Genomic DNA, 18427 nt, shown 5'->3' with positions numbered 1-18427 from the left:
AAGAACAGCAGTTGGACCAGTAAACCAGGACAGGGTAGGAAGATATTACAGATAAAATGAACCAAAGGGAGGGATAAAACCCCAGACACATGAGAAGGCAATATACAACTAGTATAGAAAGTATAGAAGGGAGGAAGACAACGAAAAGCTAGAGTTACAAAAAACTTGAAAAGCAGGTATGCATTGGATAATGGGATACACTACAAGCCATGATAAAGAGCTTAACTGTTTCCCCCCCATCCCCGCCACCCCCTGTAGGAAATGGGGAGGTTTTCAAGCATTTTAGCAGTGACATGCTCACATAAGTGTTTTAGGTCACTGTGGTGGCTGCTAAAATCATTTTATTATATGTATTTATTGAGGGTCTGCTACATGCCACGCTTTACCTCAGCAATAAACACAGAAAGCCTCTGCTCGCTTGAGATGTAGTGAGTAAACTTCACTACATTCAATAAGATTTAAAAATATTAGCAAAGAAATGGGCGACCAGTGATAAAACTCTGTATCATTATTAACTACCAAACTGCTTCGGTCATCTTTATAAGCACTATAAAATAGTACATAAAAATAAAATCTCCGTCAACATTGTTAGTCATCAGGGAAATGGAAAATCAAAACCATAACAAGATGCCACTTAATACCAAGATGACTATAGTCAAAAAAGACAGATAATAAGTGTTTAGTAGGATGTGGAAAAACCTGAATTCTCATACATTGCTAAGTGGAGATATAAAATAGTATAGCCTCTTTGAAGGACAGTCTGGCATTTCCTCAAAAGGTTAAACGTAGTTACCATATGACCTAACAATTCCACTCCTAGGTATATACTGAAGAAAACTGAAAATATACATCTACCATGCAAACGGAATACAAATATTCTAGCCACACTATCTATAATAAGACAAAAAGTGGAAACCTGTATGTCCATCAACTGAGGAAAGAATAAATAAAATGTGGGTGTGTGTGTGTATATATATATATCTATATATCTATATATGTGTGTGTATATATATAGATATATATATCTCATTTCTCAATAAGAAATGAAAATACTGATGCATGCTATATCATGGATGAACCCTGAAAATATGCTAAAAAAAGAAACCAGTCACAAAGGACCACATATATTGATATATGAAATATCCAGAATAGGCAAATCTATGGAGACAAAAAGTTGATTAATGGTTGTCCAGAGCTGGGAGGAGCTGGGAGGCAGCCCAAGGGGGCAAACTTTCTTTTTTGAGTAATGAAAATGTTTTAAATTTGATAATGGTGATAACTATATAGCTCTGCGAATATACTAAAAGGCACTGAATTGTATATTTAAATGGGTGAATTGAATGGTATGTGAATTGTCTCTGTAAGGTTTTAAAAAATGTAATCTTTAATGACATCTTCAAAATTTTTATTCCCCTTTCCTCATGAAACCAGATGATATTCTTCCCAGCATAGAATATAACACTGAGGTACCTAAAAATACCAACTTTTTTCAATCTTCTACTGGCAATTCTTCTTTTTTTTCCCCTGAGAAAACTAATCTTCCAGTTTGGCAGAAAACAATTTATTTTTATGACATCCAAACAATAAGAGAATAGAAGCTTTGATCCATTTGCACTAAAGGTGAGTTAGTCCTTCAACAACAACAAAATCTAAGAAATTTTTCTGATTAATAAGTTTGACCGTCTGTATGTCTTAATCTGATCAGTAATGTAAATGTTATCAATAGTTATTATTATTTATTATTAATATAATTGCTAAAAATTCTGAAGTTGATGCTAAGGTATCATTTTAATTTTATTTGCTTGTAACCACACTCCTATGAGGCCAGGAGTCAGATGAGGGAAGCATACTGCAAAAAATGTTAAATAATGAAAGAGAATAACACAAAATATTCACCTGTAAAAAAAGAAAATGCGTTTGCATGTATGCATAAGTTAACGTGTATTTGTACAAACAAAAGTGTGTTCAAGTGACCTGGTATGTTAATGCACTGACCTGAATACCAGCCCGAGTTAGTTCGCCCATCCACTTATTTTATTGTTTCATCCCTGAGTCCTCCAGTATTGTGGAAAAAATTCACACAGGTATACTATTTGGCTTTACTGAAAATCATATGGCTCCAACTTCAGTTGGAACCCCATGGTTATTTGAAAAATCGTTTCTGTCTCTAGGTTTTTCCTTTTTATACTTTCTGCAACAGCTATAACCATTTACCTTTTTTTCTCTCTCGGTAAATATCCATCTTTACTTATAAAGAAAACAGAAGCCATAGTATGTTTTCCTTCATTGTCCCTTACAACTTTCCTATAGTAGCACTCATCCTTTATTCATTCATCAGGAGAGTAAGTAATATTGTGATTCATCATTTATTGAGCATTTGCCATGTACCAAGCACTGGGCTGAGTACTTCAGATACAATAATTAATTTAGATCCCACAATAATCTTACAAATAAGTATTTTTCATCCCGTTTTTTACAGTGACAAAGTGAAGCTCAGGGAAGCTAAGTACCTTGTCCACAGTTTGTAGCTAATGAGTGGAAGAAAAGAGATTTGAATCCAGGTCTGTCTATAACCATGTCACCTTGCCCCTGAAAAGTGTTCTAATAACGTGTCCTGAGACCTCCACTGCTAGCGAGAACACCACATTCATCAGTTACTTTCACTACTGTATGATCTTTCTGTTTCCTAGTCAGTACTGAGGAAAAAAATATCTAAATTGCTATACTCAACTCAAAAACATGGCTTATGCCCTTTAGATTTCCATTTGAAAACAGATTTTAATAAAATTATATACATATCTATATTAGTTACAGTAATAAATTTTTAATCAAATGTAAATAGATGATTTAGATCTTAAAGACATGCAGGATTGAAAGATAAATGACTTCCACTGAGCTTCCAAGAAAAACTCAAAATATCAGGTTATACTCATAACAGTTATCTCCCTCTCTCTGTTCACTTAGAGAGTGGGGAGGGAAAAGAAATTTCTTCCTCTTATTTTTTTCCAGGAATCTCTCACTTTGGTAGAGAAAGGTAAAAAGCAGTTTAGCAACATAGGCAGACAGAGCTTTTTGTTGGTCCTGACAAATGTAGGCCCTAATTGGCTTCAATGAGTTCTCTCACATGACTTTTAATAAAACTTCAGTCTAAGTCTTTGATGGCTCATCCTAAGCCACATGATTTATTGTGCTGCTTACACAGATTTTTAATTCCCTACATCCACATTGCACTGAATCCTTTTCCTTAGGCTGTTAAGAATTAACTTCGAAAACTGTAATCACCATGGAAATAAGTACTAGAATTGTCTTGTTCAATATATTATTCCCAGGACCTATAGAATAGATGCTCAATAAACATTTGTTGTAATAAATGATGGCAAGAAAACAAGTTAAGAGAACACTGTGTAGCCTGTCATGCCTTTTAATAAAATCTCCCCAGAATACTTACACGAATTTGTTGTTTTGAATACTGTATCAAAATTTAGAGCCTACACTCTTTAAGCTTTAACACAAGATTAGTTTGTTTTTACAATATTCAGTATGAAAAAATTTTAAAGCAGTTTAAAAACATTTTTCTCATCTCTTTTGATTCAAAATCAACCAAGCAGTAATCAAGAGATAATTTCTGCTTTTTATTATTTTAGAGAGATGGGAAAGGAGGGAGAAAGTGAGAGAAACACTGAAGTCAGAGAGAAGCACTGATTAGCTTCCTTCCATACGCACCCTGGCAGTAGACCAGGGACTGAACCTGCAACCCAAGCACTGCCCTTGACCAGGAATCGAATGGGTGACCTTTCAGTTTGCGGGATGATGCCCAACCAATGAGCCACACTGGCCAAGCTAATTTGTGTGATTTAAATCTATATGTATCATTACTTTTTTATACAGTATAGCTAAAACTTTAAAGGCTGGGTTTTCTTTCATTCAGATCACAATGTAGCCCCCAAAATTCAGAGGATGTTAGTTTTATCTGCAGTTCATAAACAGCTTGTTAATTACTGATACAATTCAAGAACTCCCTGCGTATTTATTGCTGCATTCATTTTTAAACAAATATTGCAAAAGATTATTCACAATATGAGAAATGTCACCTAAATGCTAAAAAAAAAAAAAAAAACAAACCTGTAAATATCAATTTTTAATGGTAGGTACCTTGTCTATCATTAAAATAAGTATCAACTTCTTGTTCACTTTCAATTTTGCTAAATGCTACCCACTTCTAAATTAGCTATAATGATTCAAAATACCCGGTTATAGTTTCAGTATCACATCTCAATTTTCTCTAATCCCCTAAAATCGTGATTCATTTGAAAAGTAAATGGAAGAACTATTTACAGACCTCCATCCATCCTTCTGGAGATAACTGAAGGCTCCATCAACAACGCTTGCAAAGAACTGCCCTCCTGTGATGAAGAGGGTATTAACGGTGACTAGTCGGCCTCTTAAATTGGGGGGTGAGACCTCGGCGATGTACACTGGCACTGTCATAGAAGCAATGCCTGCAGAGAAACAACGAGAAGTAAACCTAAGACATTTACTCTCAATCGCTGTTGTTAGAAATGTTAATGCTAGACTAAGACACACACACACACACACACACACACACGCTCACTCACTCACTCTTGCTTGGTGTTCCACTCTAAACAAAGGTTTACCGCAGATTTAAAGATCGTTTTTCTAACTAGTGACTACTGTAGATAGGTAAAGATGCATGCGAGATACCAATCTCTGAGCATTATTTTTCATATTATTACTTGAAAGCCTGTAAATGAAATACCTCTAAAGATCTCAGATAACTTTAGAATGCACATAAGTACACTTTATAATTTTTTGAGGACTAAAAATAGGAAGATGTGCTCTAGATAGTACTGAAATATTTTTAGTCAATATGGAAATGTAATCAGACAATGGTGAGAATTTAGCCCAGAATACATATTAAATATCAAAGTCATCATTTCTAGCAGACACACCAAAACTCTTTATCGGTTTACCAATAAGAAATCCATACATTAAATCACTTTATTCAATCATCTAGATGTACATTTCAGAAATAGGTCACAATAAACAATACTGTGAAAATTTAGTTTTCAAAAAACAGATGATCTTAATCATGAAATAGATAGTTTTATGATCAAGGTGTATTTCTATCTAAAATCAATGCAGCATAATCTATGGCAGTAGTCCTCAAACTTCATTGATCACTAGAATCATTTATGTCCTCATCTCACCCACCCAGACTTCAATAGAAAACTGTGGAGTCGAGAAATAAACCTGTCTTAACAACCCTCCAGGTGACCCTGATGCTCACCATGTATTTGTAAAACCACAGTGCTATTGAGCCAATCCAAAATTATTTCTGAAAGAAAATCTTGGCCTCGCAGGCCATACCTAGCTCACTTCCCAGTGGCACTTCCCACTTTTAACCTAAAACTAGCAGCTAATCCATACACAAACAGTTCCGTAAAAAAAAAAATAACTATAAATAAATAAAACTAAGCAGGATTAACAAAAAAATATTTAGCCTTTGCTATCTGTAGGTATTATAAATCAATCCCCATATTAAACCAGAACACCAGTGGGTTGCATAACAGATCCATCTCCAATGGCTTTGAACAAATTGATCTGCATGGTGCCAAAAAGTAGCCTATATTGAAAGCAGCAGCAGTCAGAAATCTGCTGCTGTGTGTCCCGGGCAAGGGCTCACTGAAGGTGCTATTTACCACGTTCTGGACAAGAGGCATTTCTCTTCAGTCTCTGTAACTGCAATAGTTGTACTTCCAATAACTGGTGTGTGTTTGTTCCCTGGCACTACAAATCACACAGCTGTGTCTTACATCCCTCCCTGTGTAGGCCATCGGAGAGGCCCACCGATACCAAGTGTTTCAGACTTCATATTTATTCTGTGAAATAAACTCACTCTTCGACACATCTCCAATTTCACCTATTTTTTAATTTTGTTTTGTTCTATCTTTGAGCAAAGAAAATAAATAAATGCAGAGAAAGACAGGATTCATTTAAGCAATATATGTTTGCTTCTGGAACAGTCACTGTATTATTGCATAATTACTGGTAAGTAGTTACAAGGTTTGTACACAAGTCAGACCAGTAAGTCTGAGAACCACACACTCGGTCATTTACTGCCCCTGCATGATAATATGAAAAGTACCTTATGATTTTATGAGTTTCATAGTGAGCATGTGTTAATAAACAAAGTATAGTTTTGTCTTTACAAAGAGCTAAAAATTTCCTTCTGACTGCTAATTCATTTAATAGTACAGATCACCCTAAAATGGCCTTCATCTAACTTGGAAAGAAGAAATATTTGCAGCAAATGTTGACACTATTTTTTAGTTCTTTCTTGATTAAACTTTAAAAAATCAGACAGCAGTAACTGATTGTTTGGATTTCTTTTTCTTCTTTGGTCTGGCTGTAAACAAGAGTTCAGTTGCTCTCTTTAGCCAGAGATCTTTACTCAGCCATCTAGCCCACAGATGGGACTGCAGAAATCTGGACTGTGGCTTTAGGCAACATGTGTTTGTCACAAAGCTCAGAGAGTTTACTAGACAGAAAATGCAGAGTTGCCCCCAGGCCCTTACGAAGGTTGACATTTAAAGATAAACACCACTATACTGAGAAGTAACGGATAATGACAGAGGCAAAAGATTGAAGCACTATAAAAAGACAGTCTTGCTGGGTTTAGAGTAGGAAAGAACCTCAAAAGATTCTGTCTCATAGGTGCTCCCATTGACTTAATTTTTGTTAAGTACATTGACTTAGTACATTTGATTAGATTGCTCCACATAAACTATTTTATCTAATCTTCAGAACATTCCTTTAAAGGACATATAATTATTCCCTTTTTGCTGAAAAGGACTTTACCTCGGGTCTCACAATGAGTAAGTGGAAGAACCAGAATTTGAAAGAGGCAGTGAGACTGGTACCAAAGGTGTCCAACCCGCAGCCCATAGGCCACGTGCGGCCCAGGATGGCAATGAGGCCCAACACAAAATCATAAACTTACTTAAAACTTTTCTTTTTCTCATCAGTTTTCGTTAGTGTTTGTGTATTTAATATGTGGCCCAAGACCACACTTTTTCTTCCAGTGTGGCCCAAAGATGCCAGGAGGTTAGACACTCCTAGTACTGACGGACCACCACAGATGAGGGCAGGCTCTGGAACCAGTGGGTTTAAATTCCAGCCTTGCCACGTACCAGCTGGTTAGGTCTGGACAAGTTACTTCACCTTTCTGGGTCATCCATTCTTCATCTATATAATAGAAAGAATCAAAGTAACTCTTCCACAGAAGTGGGGAAAATTCAATGAATTAATAGAATAGAGCACTAAAAATTATGCCCAGCATAAAGAAAGCAGTCAGTAACATCAGCAGTACTTCTGTTGTTATTATTATTATTTATTATTATATCACTAGGTAGGATGCATTCCAACTTTTTTGATTCAGCTTGACCTATTAGATCCTGGGATTACCAAAATAATGAGGGGGCAACACAGAAACCGTACTCAAAAAACATGCCGCCAAAAAAATTTGAGAATAACATGATAAGGGTCACAGCACAGCTGTGCACACTGCATCCCCTTCTGACGCTGGCAGTGCTGCACGCTGACAATGACGGGGTGATAGCTAGGAAAGGCGGGCAGACAATTCTGCAGAAAAGAGCAAGAGCTTACAAAAATATGAAATGACACGGGATTGTCTCAAAGAGCATGGAGAAAGTGTGAGGCGGAATATATGTAGAAATGAGATGGGAAAGGCTTAGAGGGCACAAGTCATGGAAGCCGCATCCATTTATCAGCAAGCGTCCACTGAACACTGATCTGAGCGGGGCACTGTGCTAAGCACTGGGGATGGAGTGTTAGAATAGCAAAAAGACATGCCTCATGTCCTGAGAGTCTGCTGAGAAAAATGTGTTTGAACAAGTAATTGCATTCCAAGTGTGATGGGTCTTACCAAAGAGGAAGTGTGAGGGAAATGAGCCAATGGCAAAAGATTGGAGGAGGAATCAGAAAAGCCTTGGATAAGGTTATAGGTAAGCCAAGATCAGGTGAATGAGTAAGCTAAGAGCTAGGTGGGAGTAGAGGGTGAGGGAGGCTTTAGACAGTCAGACCAGTTTAGACAACGGCCTTAAGGCAGGAAGAAAAGCATCCTGTTGAGGGGGACTATTTCTGGAGACGTGGGCAGAGACCAACCATACGATGCAGAATTGCAGAAGCTATATTAAGGGTTTGGTACTAAGAAGACTTTGCATAATGTAAAGGAGGTAAAGTCACAACCAGATTCATGTTTTAAAGGATCATTTTGTTTGGAGTAGAGGAAATTGATTGCAGGGGAGTAACGAGTACAGTGACAGCACTGGAAATGGAGTAAAAAGGAGTGATTCTAGAATTACATATTTTGTATTTAGGCTAAAGAGAAAATGGATGGAATGTGAAGGATGAAGAGACGCAGAATTCAAGGGTGATGTTCAGATGCCCAAAGTAAGCCACTAAGAGCTTGATGGGTACTTTGTACAAAGATAAGGGACAGTGGAGGAGAAGCAAGTTTCGTTGGATCATAACCAGGTCAAGTTTTAGGCTGGTCGAGAAAGAGGTCCCCTGTGAAATATACAAGTAGACAGCAAGTGGCCCAGTCTCTAAGTATGCTAGGAATAAAGATTATTTACATGTGAATATTCCCAGCCTCCCTCTCTTCTCAAGACTCTATGCCAAAATAACCAACATCTCCTTCATCCTTAAGGAAAATTTGGTCTTTGTTAGCCTAGTTCTTGAACTGTTATCATGATAAACAAGAGGAAAGAGATGGAGAAGAAAACATGGGGCAAAGATCTGGTTTGTGGGGAAAAGTTCAAAGGAAAAAAAGACTGGAGTGTTGCGAGTACAAGGCTCAGGGTCAGAAATGGGAAAAACTGGGAGCCTATAACAAAGGGATTGACTGAGGCTGGACTGGGGGACTGTGAGAGGTAACAGATTTTAAGAAATATTGCTGCCCCTGGCCAGTGCGGCTCAGTTGGTTGGAGTGTCATCCATAAACCAAAAGGTCACAGGTTCAATTCCTGGTCAGGGCACATGCCTCTGTTACGGGTTCCATCCCTGGTAGGGACGCATATAAGAGGCAACCGATTAATGTCTGTCTCTCACATCAATGTTTCTCTCCCCACCCCACCATCCACTCTCTAAAAATCAATAAGCATGTCCTCAGGAGAGGATTAAAAAAAAAGAAATACTGTTGAGTTATAACCTACACACTATTATATCATTCAAGACACAAGACTAGTATTTTTTTCAATTGCTTTTAGTTGCTGGACTATAATGCAAGTCCAAACTGAGACTGGGCTACGGAGGGTTTGGGGGTTATACAAGCATCTGGAGCTCAAAACATGGTTCTGTGTGACTAGTGCCCATAACTGAAACCATGGAAATGGAGGAGAGCTTACAAAAATGGGGTATGAGAAGAATACCTACAACTGAGTCCAGAAAAATTGCAAAATTTAAGGTACTTCTGAAGAAACTGAGCAGAAGTAACCAGCAAGCTTTTATCTTACTTTTGAATACAGTTATTTCTAAAGTCTTTTTGTGTTACTGTTTTACATTATTATGTAAGGCCATCCTATTAGTAGGTAGGTGGGAAAGATATTCATTATCCCCCTAGGGAAGTAAAGAAACCCAGCCTTAGGCAGACAAGAAGAGATATTCAGAAAGCCACATCATAGCAAATTAATGTTAAAGTGGGTCTCAGATTTAAGTCCACTAATCTTTGTAATGTGCCACTCCAGGCTGAGTGTCATGCCTCTGTTTAGAATGTGACCCTGTGTAAACTTCTCAAACATTTTCTTTTGGCCCTATTTCCTTAGCTGGCACACGTGAACTTCTAGGAGCAGAAGGGTCCAAACTCTTCTCTGCTCCTACTGCCAGCTATGTGACTTACTGCCACCAGGTGTCACGTTAAAGAGCTCAGATGAATTACTCAGAAAACTGAGAACTAAATGTGATTAACTATAATTTTGAGCTTGACAAGTTTAAACTCATAAAACTTCTTTATGAAAATGGAGAACTATAAAAGAATGCTGATGATCAGGAGGAGCAGACTCAAGTTCACTATACTCACATCTGTTCAGTATGCGTATGTTACAGGCCCTACTAACCTACCTTGCCATCAATAACACAACCCATGCAAACCATAATTTATGGACTTCCCCACGAGACCAGTTTTGAAAAATCTTGGACATTAAGGCTATATCACCCCAAAATCTCCTTTCTACTTTAGAGAAACACACAGATTTCGGTCCCCAGACAAAATCTCAATGTTCTCATCAAGAAGAGTTAATATTGTATGAGATTCCCCAAAGAATTGTGTTTCATAAGTGGATGCAATTAATGATATTTAAATTTTAGAAGATTTATTAAGAGTTTTTCATTCCTTCCCTGTTCCAGTGAAGGGGTTCAGAACAAGCCTCCCCAAGATGAGCCACTCTGGCATGTGAATTATTTTGAGCTGGAGGTAACGCAGACCCTGAAGGCTCAAGAGAAACTTCCACCTCTTTCTCCGTTAAAGAATTTAAATTGGGGGCCTTGCACATAATGAGTTATTACCAGACATAACTTTCTCTGACTGAACAACAGGGCATGGTACTGAACATCAGTTACTCTCATCGTCCTTTCTGTGACCTTCCTCCCCTCTGATGCCCCAAGGCATCTTACCTGATCCTTGGTTCTGAATGCCATATATACCTCATTTTAACTTTCTGTCTCTGAACCTCTCATGTATGGGTGGTGTTTGCCTTTCTCATGTATGTGGGGTTCTTATACATATGTATGTAATTAAATTTATTTTCTCTTATTAATATTTTTATGATGATTTAGTTATTAGGCCAGCCAGAAGAACCTAGAAGGGTAGAAAAAAAATTTTCCTCCCCCACAGCAATCGCTAATCAAATAAAACAAATGTCTGATAAAGAACAAATTCTTAACCAACCATACTAAATTGATGAATTAAAATTAGCATAAGGGAAACTGTGGTACAAGTTCCTGTTAAGGACATAATTAGAGTAAAGAGAACCACAGACACACACACACACACACACACTCAAAACCTCTGTTGGTACTGTTTCTGAATATTTTTTAAAAATTTGATTCAATAAAAGTTTGTTTCTTACAGAGTAAAAACATCTACATCAGTGAAACCTCATTATCATGCTTGGTGAGGAGTTTCACCAAAACACTGCCCCTCAGACAACACAGTGAAACTGCATTCATGCACCCACACACTGCCAAGCTGATTCACCATGAAGAGCACAGAACTCTTCTGAGTGCGTAAGCTGGGTTACAAAAACTGCTGGGGGCCCTTTTAAAGCCCTGAGTCGGAAGTATAAATAATTTCATAACCAAATAACATTAGGAAATCCTGTTGTGATGGGTAAATACCCATGAATCACAGCAGCCTCTCAGCATGATAAGCCAGACAGCAACTAATTAGCTTCTCAGAAGCACATGAAGCTACCTTTTAATAATAATGCTTCTTGAACAAGAAGGATTATGATGTCCTAATTTCATTTGGTAAATTATTGCTCTATGATCTCTAAAGAAAGAGATGTAATAAAAAGAAAGAGATTCTGTCTAAACAAATAGTGCTCCTCACTGTACTTGTTTCCGTTTTGCTGTCCTGCGAAAGACAGGTGTGTCTGCATTCTTCTAAAGTCAAGTAGTTACAGTTACCAGATTGTGAACACTCTAGGATTCAGTTTTTATTTTTTTCTAACAGGAAGGCCTAAGGCACTCATAACAAATGCTGAGTAACTTCAAAGAGCAATAAGCCCCAAAGTGATGAAAATATATACAACACAAAATGCTTGCCTATAACAGAAGAGCCAGGTAGTAAGAAAGCCTCTACCTATGGGGATAACTAGGAGAAGGGATGCTGTGGTGTTTGAAAGCTCTTAACAGACCGTTACAAACACATCATCAGCGTTTCCATTCAGCACAGCATCTCATAGCCTAAACGACATTTATATTACTTGAAAATATTCTATTGATTTATTTTTACTGGTAACTTCTCAGTAGAGTCTGTATCATAGTGTTTCTCCAAGCAGGATTACAAGCTCATCCCTGAGTACACCCCACATATCTTCTGAAATACAACTTACCTAAGTGTCAAGCACAGACCCTGTTGATTAGATCTATGGGATATATACACAAAACCATATGCTTTTAAGATGTTATTAACTGATTGGCTTTTATACTAAAAACACTAATCATTAAGGAAAATTTGGAAACTATGGATAAGAAATAAGGTAAATAAAAATCATACTACCCATAGGTAACCATTATTAAAAGTTGCTTATAGCTTGCGGTATTTTTTCCATCAGTCTGTAGTTTTAACTCATTATATTGTGAACATTCTCCTTCCCTTTAAATACTTTTTTCCCCAAAAAGGGGTTTCAAACTTCTTCCATAAACTAGGCAGATACCATAAATATAGATGTTAACTAGGTGTAAAATACAAGGTATTAAGCTGACTATATAATAATGAAGGTACAACACACTGTAGGCCAAAGAAAACATCCGAACTGGATTCTTCCCTATGTAGCCATGTACAACGATCTGGACACTTGCAAGGTTGGCATCTCTGTATTATGAGATCATTTTAAGTAACAATATAATATTCCAGTTTTCAGATGAAGTGTTCTTAGAACACACAGATGAAGAGGGCAGGAAAAGGACAGAGAAGGAGGGATCTTCTTGATGGGGAGAGATGGCAATTTAAAAAACTAGTGATCTGTAAGGAAGTTCTTGAAACAGCATTTAGAGATTATAAGGGAAAAATAGCAGTATGAAATGCCACAAAAGCAGAAGCAGTATGTTTTCGGACCTGACAAATGGAATGCGGACAGGTTAATAAGAAATCAATACATTTTCCTCAAGGCAGTAAATTTAGCAAACAGGAACATAAGTGGTGCTTTGTCATATTTAGCTCTATCTGACGTCGAGAGGTAAATGTTTAAGGACAACAATGTGGACCTAAACAGGAGCTAAAAGGCCATGCGTCACCTGAATATAGGCTATAATTGAATAGCTATAGATAAAATATACAAGAAAATGTACAGATAAGCCCAGGGCTAGAATTTGGTTATAGAAATTTTTCAGGCAATAGATATAAAGGCCTGAGAAGTAAAACAGAAGAAACTATTAAAGAAAATATTAACATAGCAAAATAATATAGGAGTGCAACACATCCCCCCACCCCAAATTTTTAAGCTGCTCAATATACGGTCTAGTCTTGCCTTTTTAAAAAGCAGAAACAGAGAGCCACAATGAGGGAACTGGCTTAACTAAAAAGACAAGAGTGAAACTGAACAGAGAAATGGCCGGGTAAAGAAGGATTACAAGATCACTAAAAATTTAATAACAGAACATATAAATAAGTAAATAAGTAAATGCCACACTGGAAGCAGTAAATAACAAAAATAAAACTGGGTAAAATTTGAGAAAGTATGGAACATCAATTTGAGACACTCTCCAAGAATGAAAAGCAAAAGAAATTAAAAGATATTGTTGAGAAAGAAACCATTACTAAACAAACAAACAAATAAATAAATGTTCTAGGGGTAGTATATAACAGCTAGAGACATCCTGGGATTTGCACACTTAACAGAAATGATTTTTTTTTTTAAGGGCAGAAAGAGAAACCCAGCTTATCTACAAAGTAACCACCACCGCTGGCCACAGAACAACAACCGAGGACAACTGGAAGAACATGTGATCCAAGTATTTTATAACTTGACAAGTTACACATTCTCATAACCAAATAGCATTAGAAAATCCTGTTGCAATAGGTAAATATCAGAAGATACACAACTCATATACTATTTTTGAAACAACCTCTACAAATACCTAGATTAACCACAAAAACTCCAAGGATAGGAAAATTTCATTATAAACCACTCAGAGAATCTGCCCCTCACTTAGTCTGGACTACAGAACTCAGAGCGAGTAAACCGCCGGTACTCCCTGGCCCCCCCTCTCCCCCACTGCTAAGTGACACAGTGCTGGAGCTACAGACAGAACCTCTCCGCTTGTCTGATAATCACTTCAAAGCATTCACTGGTCTTTTTCTCTCCCAGGACTTGGTAACAAATGGCTAAACGTTTTACTTGGTTAGAACGTTATGCTTGAAGAATTATCTTAAAATTTTTTCTACTTAATTTTTTTTAGTGTTCAAAGAGGCAAAGAACCAGAGAGCAACATAATGTCCATCTTCATTACTCTAGTAACGATTTCCTGCGTCTCTAAAACAGACAAAAATGACTCTGGCCTTCCACTTTTATTCACCAAAGTGGTGAATATCATTTAAGCCACAAACCAACAGATAATATCTTTCTCAACCTCTTCTATTTATCTTTCCATCTAGAGTATAGGAGCTCTGCTGCTTACATTTAAAAATCAGTATAAGTAGTCAAACCATTACCAGGTAAAAAGAGGAAAAAGTAACATTTTAAAGATCTATAATGATAAACAACATAATTTTCCATGCCTTTCTCTAGTAATCCATGTTACTCCTGGGACTCTATAATAAAATTGTAAATGTTTGATGAGTAACATAGTCAAGTTAACTTTCATTTCCTTTTATTTTGCTATTATAAAGTATGAAATTATTTTCTACATGTATACTTTTGGCACTTATTTTCCAAGATAGTTCTGAAACAGGAAATGACAAAGCCTGTTAAAGACCTATTGTAAGAATGAAAACAAGCCACAGTAACATGAAACACGAAGTCTGCTTCTAGAGGCTCTAGTTCCATGTCATCGGGCTGTAAAGAAGCTAGGTCTCTCTAACAATAAAAGGCAATGCAGTGATGGTCAGGGAAAAATCTTAAGGTTCTCTTTAGTATACAAAATTATTTAAATAAACAAAACAAATACCACATTTTGTTCATCAGCACACCAAGAATCTATAAATAATTCAAAGATTGTTTACTTGATTCTTTGAAATGGTAGGTGCCGTTCATGGTGAAACATCTGTTAACCTTGTACAACAATGTTTCTTGTAAGGTCTAAAGAGAGTATGGGGGTCTGTAATGCTTACGAAAGGTGATAAGATGTTTATAGATATGACACTACCAGTCTCAAACAGACTCCAAGTAATGTGACATGCTAGCAACATGCATATATAACTACCATTTTTCAGCTATCTACCTTGTAAGTTCTTTTATACAGATATTTCTACATTCATCCCTCTGAACAACTTTTATCCCAAGAAATGAGATACAGCCAAATGTATCAACAACTTAAAACTCTCCTAGTGACGTTTTAAACATTGAGTGCTCTACCTTTTGTGGCATTTCAATTTGAGAGCTAAATGTAGACAGAAAGCTCAGTTCCAGGACTACTTTCTGAACTTTCACAAACAACTTGCCCCAATATCTACTTGAAACCTAAATTTGTTTCCCTTTGACAAACAGGAAAACAAGGAAATATTCCTTCCAATAGACACTGAAGCATAATGTCTACATCTAAATTAGTATAAAACTGGAGGAAAAATAAAAAGCAGCTGCTAAGTCTATTCAGAACACATAGCCGCTATGAAAAGGGTTTTATTCTTTCACTTCCAAGTCAGTACATCAAAACCCTCTTGCCTAGGAGCTTGCCAGCAACTTCACACTAATTGTACAATTGCCATAGCAATGAAAGAACAATAGCCACACACGTCCATTTGGACTACCAAGCCTGGGCTATTTATACCTGAAAGATGACTCCAAGAAAATCATAGAAGACAGACTAATTAAGCAACTAATTAAGCTCTGTAATTCCAAAAATGTTAAAGACCTGACTTCACTATGTTTTATTCATCTTACCTCAGGAGAACAATGACTCTGTAATTTCATAAACTATTTTTCCCCTTTTGGTAAAACTAAATAAATATCAGTGCTTCGACAACATACTAAATATTGGGTTGTTTTTCTCCAGTAGACTTTGTAAAAAAAGAAATCTTCAGTATCAATTATAAATATACTTTAAAATATCAGTCCATTTCTCACAACAGGAAGGTCTTAAATTTTTAACATATACGTTCCAAAAATAAATAATAAATGTGATTTTGATGTATTTCTACCTAAATAAAAATACCTAGCATGGAGTAATTATTTATTGATGAAAGGAGGAAGGAAAGAATAAAGATGACAATAATTCTAAAAAAGTAATAGATTCCCATAGCACAAGGAATTGTTTTTCATGATCAAGAGAATCTCACTCCAAGTAAGCGTCCCACCACTCTCTGCCTTATCAAAATCACTAAAATAAGAATCTGTTATATAAATCAGTTATATCTCATAGTAACATCTCAAGATATTGTTTCCATCACAACAAATACAACAAAATATTTAATCAAGATGTCTAATATTCCATCAAGGATACTATTTGAGGCTGTCATAAAATACTGAAGTGCCGCAGGGAGCACCGCAGTGGAGCGGGGGCTCCTGGACCTGAAGGTTACTGCCCGGAGCTAGCTGAGGAGAGCCCGTCCCGGGGGTGTCACGGACGGGGGGAATAAACATGAGTCGTCGCAAACACTTCTCTGTTTGCCAGGAGAGGGGACATGGCCCTTCCCTCTAGTGGGGAAGGCCCTGAGCTGAGCCCCCATGTCCATAGGCTTTTACTGAGAACCATATGCACAGGGGTATACAAAAAAAAGTTCATAAATCAATGTCAAAAGGCTATGTTTACAGAAAACAGAGAGATCATAGTTAACAACTGGAGGAACACAAGAGATCTGCCTCACGTCAGGATCTATAAATAACGTATATCTCCTTCTCAAGATGAGCTGGTTATCATAGCTTTTGAGAGAAGAACAAAGCATGCTTCAAGGAACTTCTAGTCCTGATTTCCCCTGGGAACCGCCCGATCCTGTTTAGGGCTGTGCCTGCTTTTAGGATTGTTTCAAGCCTGAGCCAGGAGGGCGGCTCTGCCACCAAGAGACTAGGAGACTTCTTTCTGATAGAATGAGGACCCCGGCCTTGTCCAAGCCGAGCTGAGGGGTGTGGGCCTTTTTGCCCTTTCTCCATGTCTCCCAAGTCCTTGTCTGCTGCCCATACCAGCTGTGTCTGTCTTAGGCTGCCCCTCCTCCTGAGAGATCTTACCCGTCTTTGACTAAGCGACCATCACAGGGCCAAGCAGGGTGATGTGAGGGAGACAGGGGCTATGCCTCTGCCGGGGGGACAGGTTTTGTCTCCTCAGTGGCCTGTTTTCCCAAGGCCTCCTTGATTAGCTCCAGCCCTGAGGCCCTCTTGCCTGTCAACAAGGCTACAGTACCTGAAACCAGACAGGGGGTTTCCCAACACTGAAGGGTCAGTGGTAAGAAGAACAAGAGGGATACTGTTGACTCATTAGTTTTATTAACAGAAATCTTTCGAAAACCTGCACTTACATGGTTAATTAAAATCAAAACTTACTAAAATAAATCTCACTATAAAATTGTTTCAAAGAAAAAACTTCTTTCTTAAAATCAAATACTATATATTAAAGTAAACACTTTAAAAACTAAACAGTGATATCACTACAATTAAATAATTAAATGACCCCTTATATTTTTGTTTATAATTCATTCAGCAAATATGGTGAATGGTATATACAGACGATGCGAGGAGGTTGTAACACTCAATCTTGAAAAGCTTAAAAGCTAGCTAAAAAATTAAAATGAGATTACTAATTATTTACGTGAGACAAGGAAAAATGAAGGGAACTCTAGCCCAAGGCAGGCTTCACAAATGGGATTATCAACATGAAAATAAATCCCTAAGAATATACAATAATTATACAGTAGTCCCACTTCATCTGGGGTTTTGCTCTCTGCGGTTTCAATTACCTGCGGTCAACCTGTCAAAAAATATTGAATGGAAAAATTCAGAAACAAACAATGTGTAAGTTTTAAATTGATTGCCATTCTGAGTAATGTGATGAAGTCTGGGACCATCCCACTGCATCCCACCTGGAACCTCAATCATCCCTCTGTCACAGCCTGCACCCTCTCCGCCTGCACACACACTCTTCACCCATTAGTAGCCACCTCGGTCAACACATGGCATGTGACAGTATCGCATCGCTTGTATTCAAGTGACCCTTATTTTATTTAATAATGCCACATTTACATAACTTACCGTATTATTGTAATAATTATTACAATTGTTATCTACTTGTTATTCTACTTTATTATTAGTTATTGCTGTTAATCTTTTACTGTGCCTAATGCCTAATTTATAAATTAAATGTTACCACAGGTAGGTATGTACAGGAAAGAACATAGAGTGTGTGAGAGAGAGAGAGAGAGAGAGAGAGAGAGAGAGAGAGAGTGTGTGTGTGTGTGTGTGTGTGTGTGTGTGTGTGTGTGTGTATGTATGGGGTTTGGTACTCTCCATGGTTTCAG

The 18427-nt window shown here is 37.3% G+C and overlaps 1 protein-coding gene across 1 annotated transcript in view; it reads right to left on the bottom strand.

Moving 5' to 3' along the window:
- SLC2A13 (solute carrier family 2 member 13) overlaps positions 1 to 18427 on the bottom strand; it is a 273437-nt gene that overhangs the window by 224600 nt on the left and 30410 nt on the right. Inside the window, exon 2 of the mRNA XM_054591245.1 lies at positions 4340 to 4499. Coding sequence (XP_054447220.1) covers positions 4340 to 4499 — 160 coding nt within the window. The remainder of the gene's footprint in view (positions 1 to 4339; positions 4500 to 18427) is intronic.

The sequence above is a fragment of the Pteronotus mesoamericanus genome, unplaced genomic scaffold, assembly GCF_021234165.1.
Source record: "Pteronotus mesoamericanus isolate MK-2021 breed Mesoamerican mustached bat unplaced genomic scaffold, CSHL_Meso_final scaffold_21, whole genome shotgun sequence".
Classification (NCBI taxonomy): Eukaryota; Metazoa; Chordata; class Mammalia; order Chiroptera; family Mormoopidae; genus Pteronotus; species Pteronotus mesoamericanus.
Note: the sequence above shows the minus strand (reverse complement) of the source record. Positions and strands in the feature narration are given on the sequence as shown.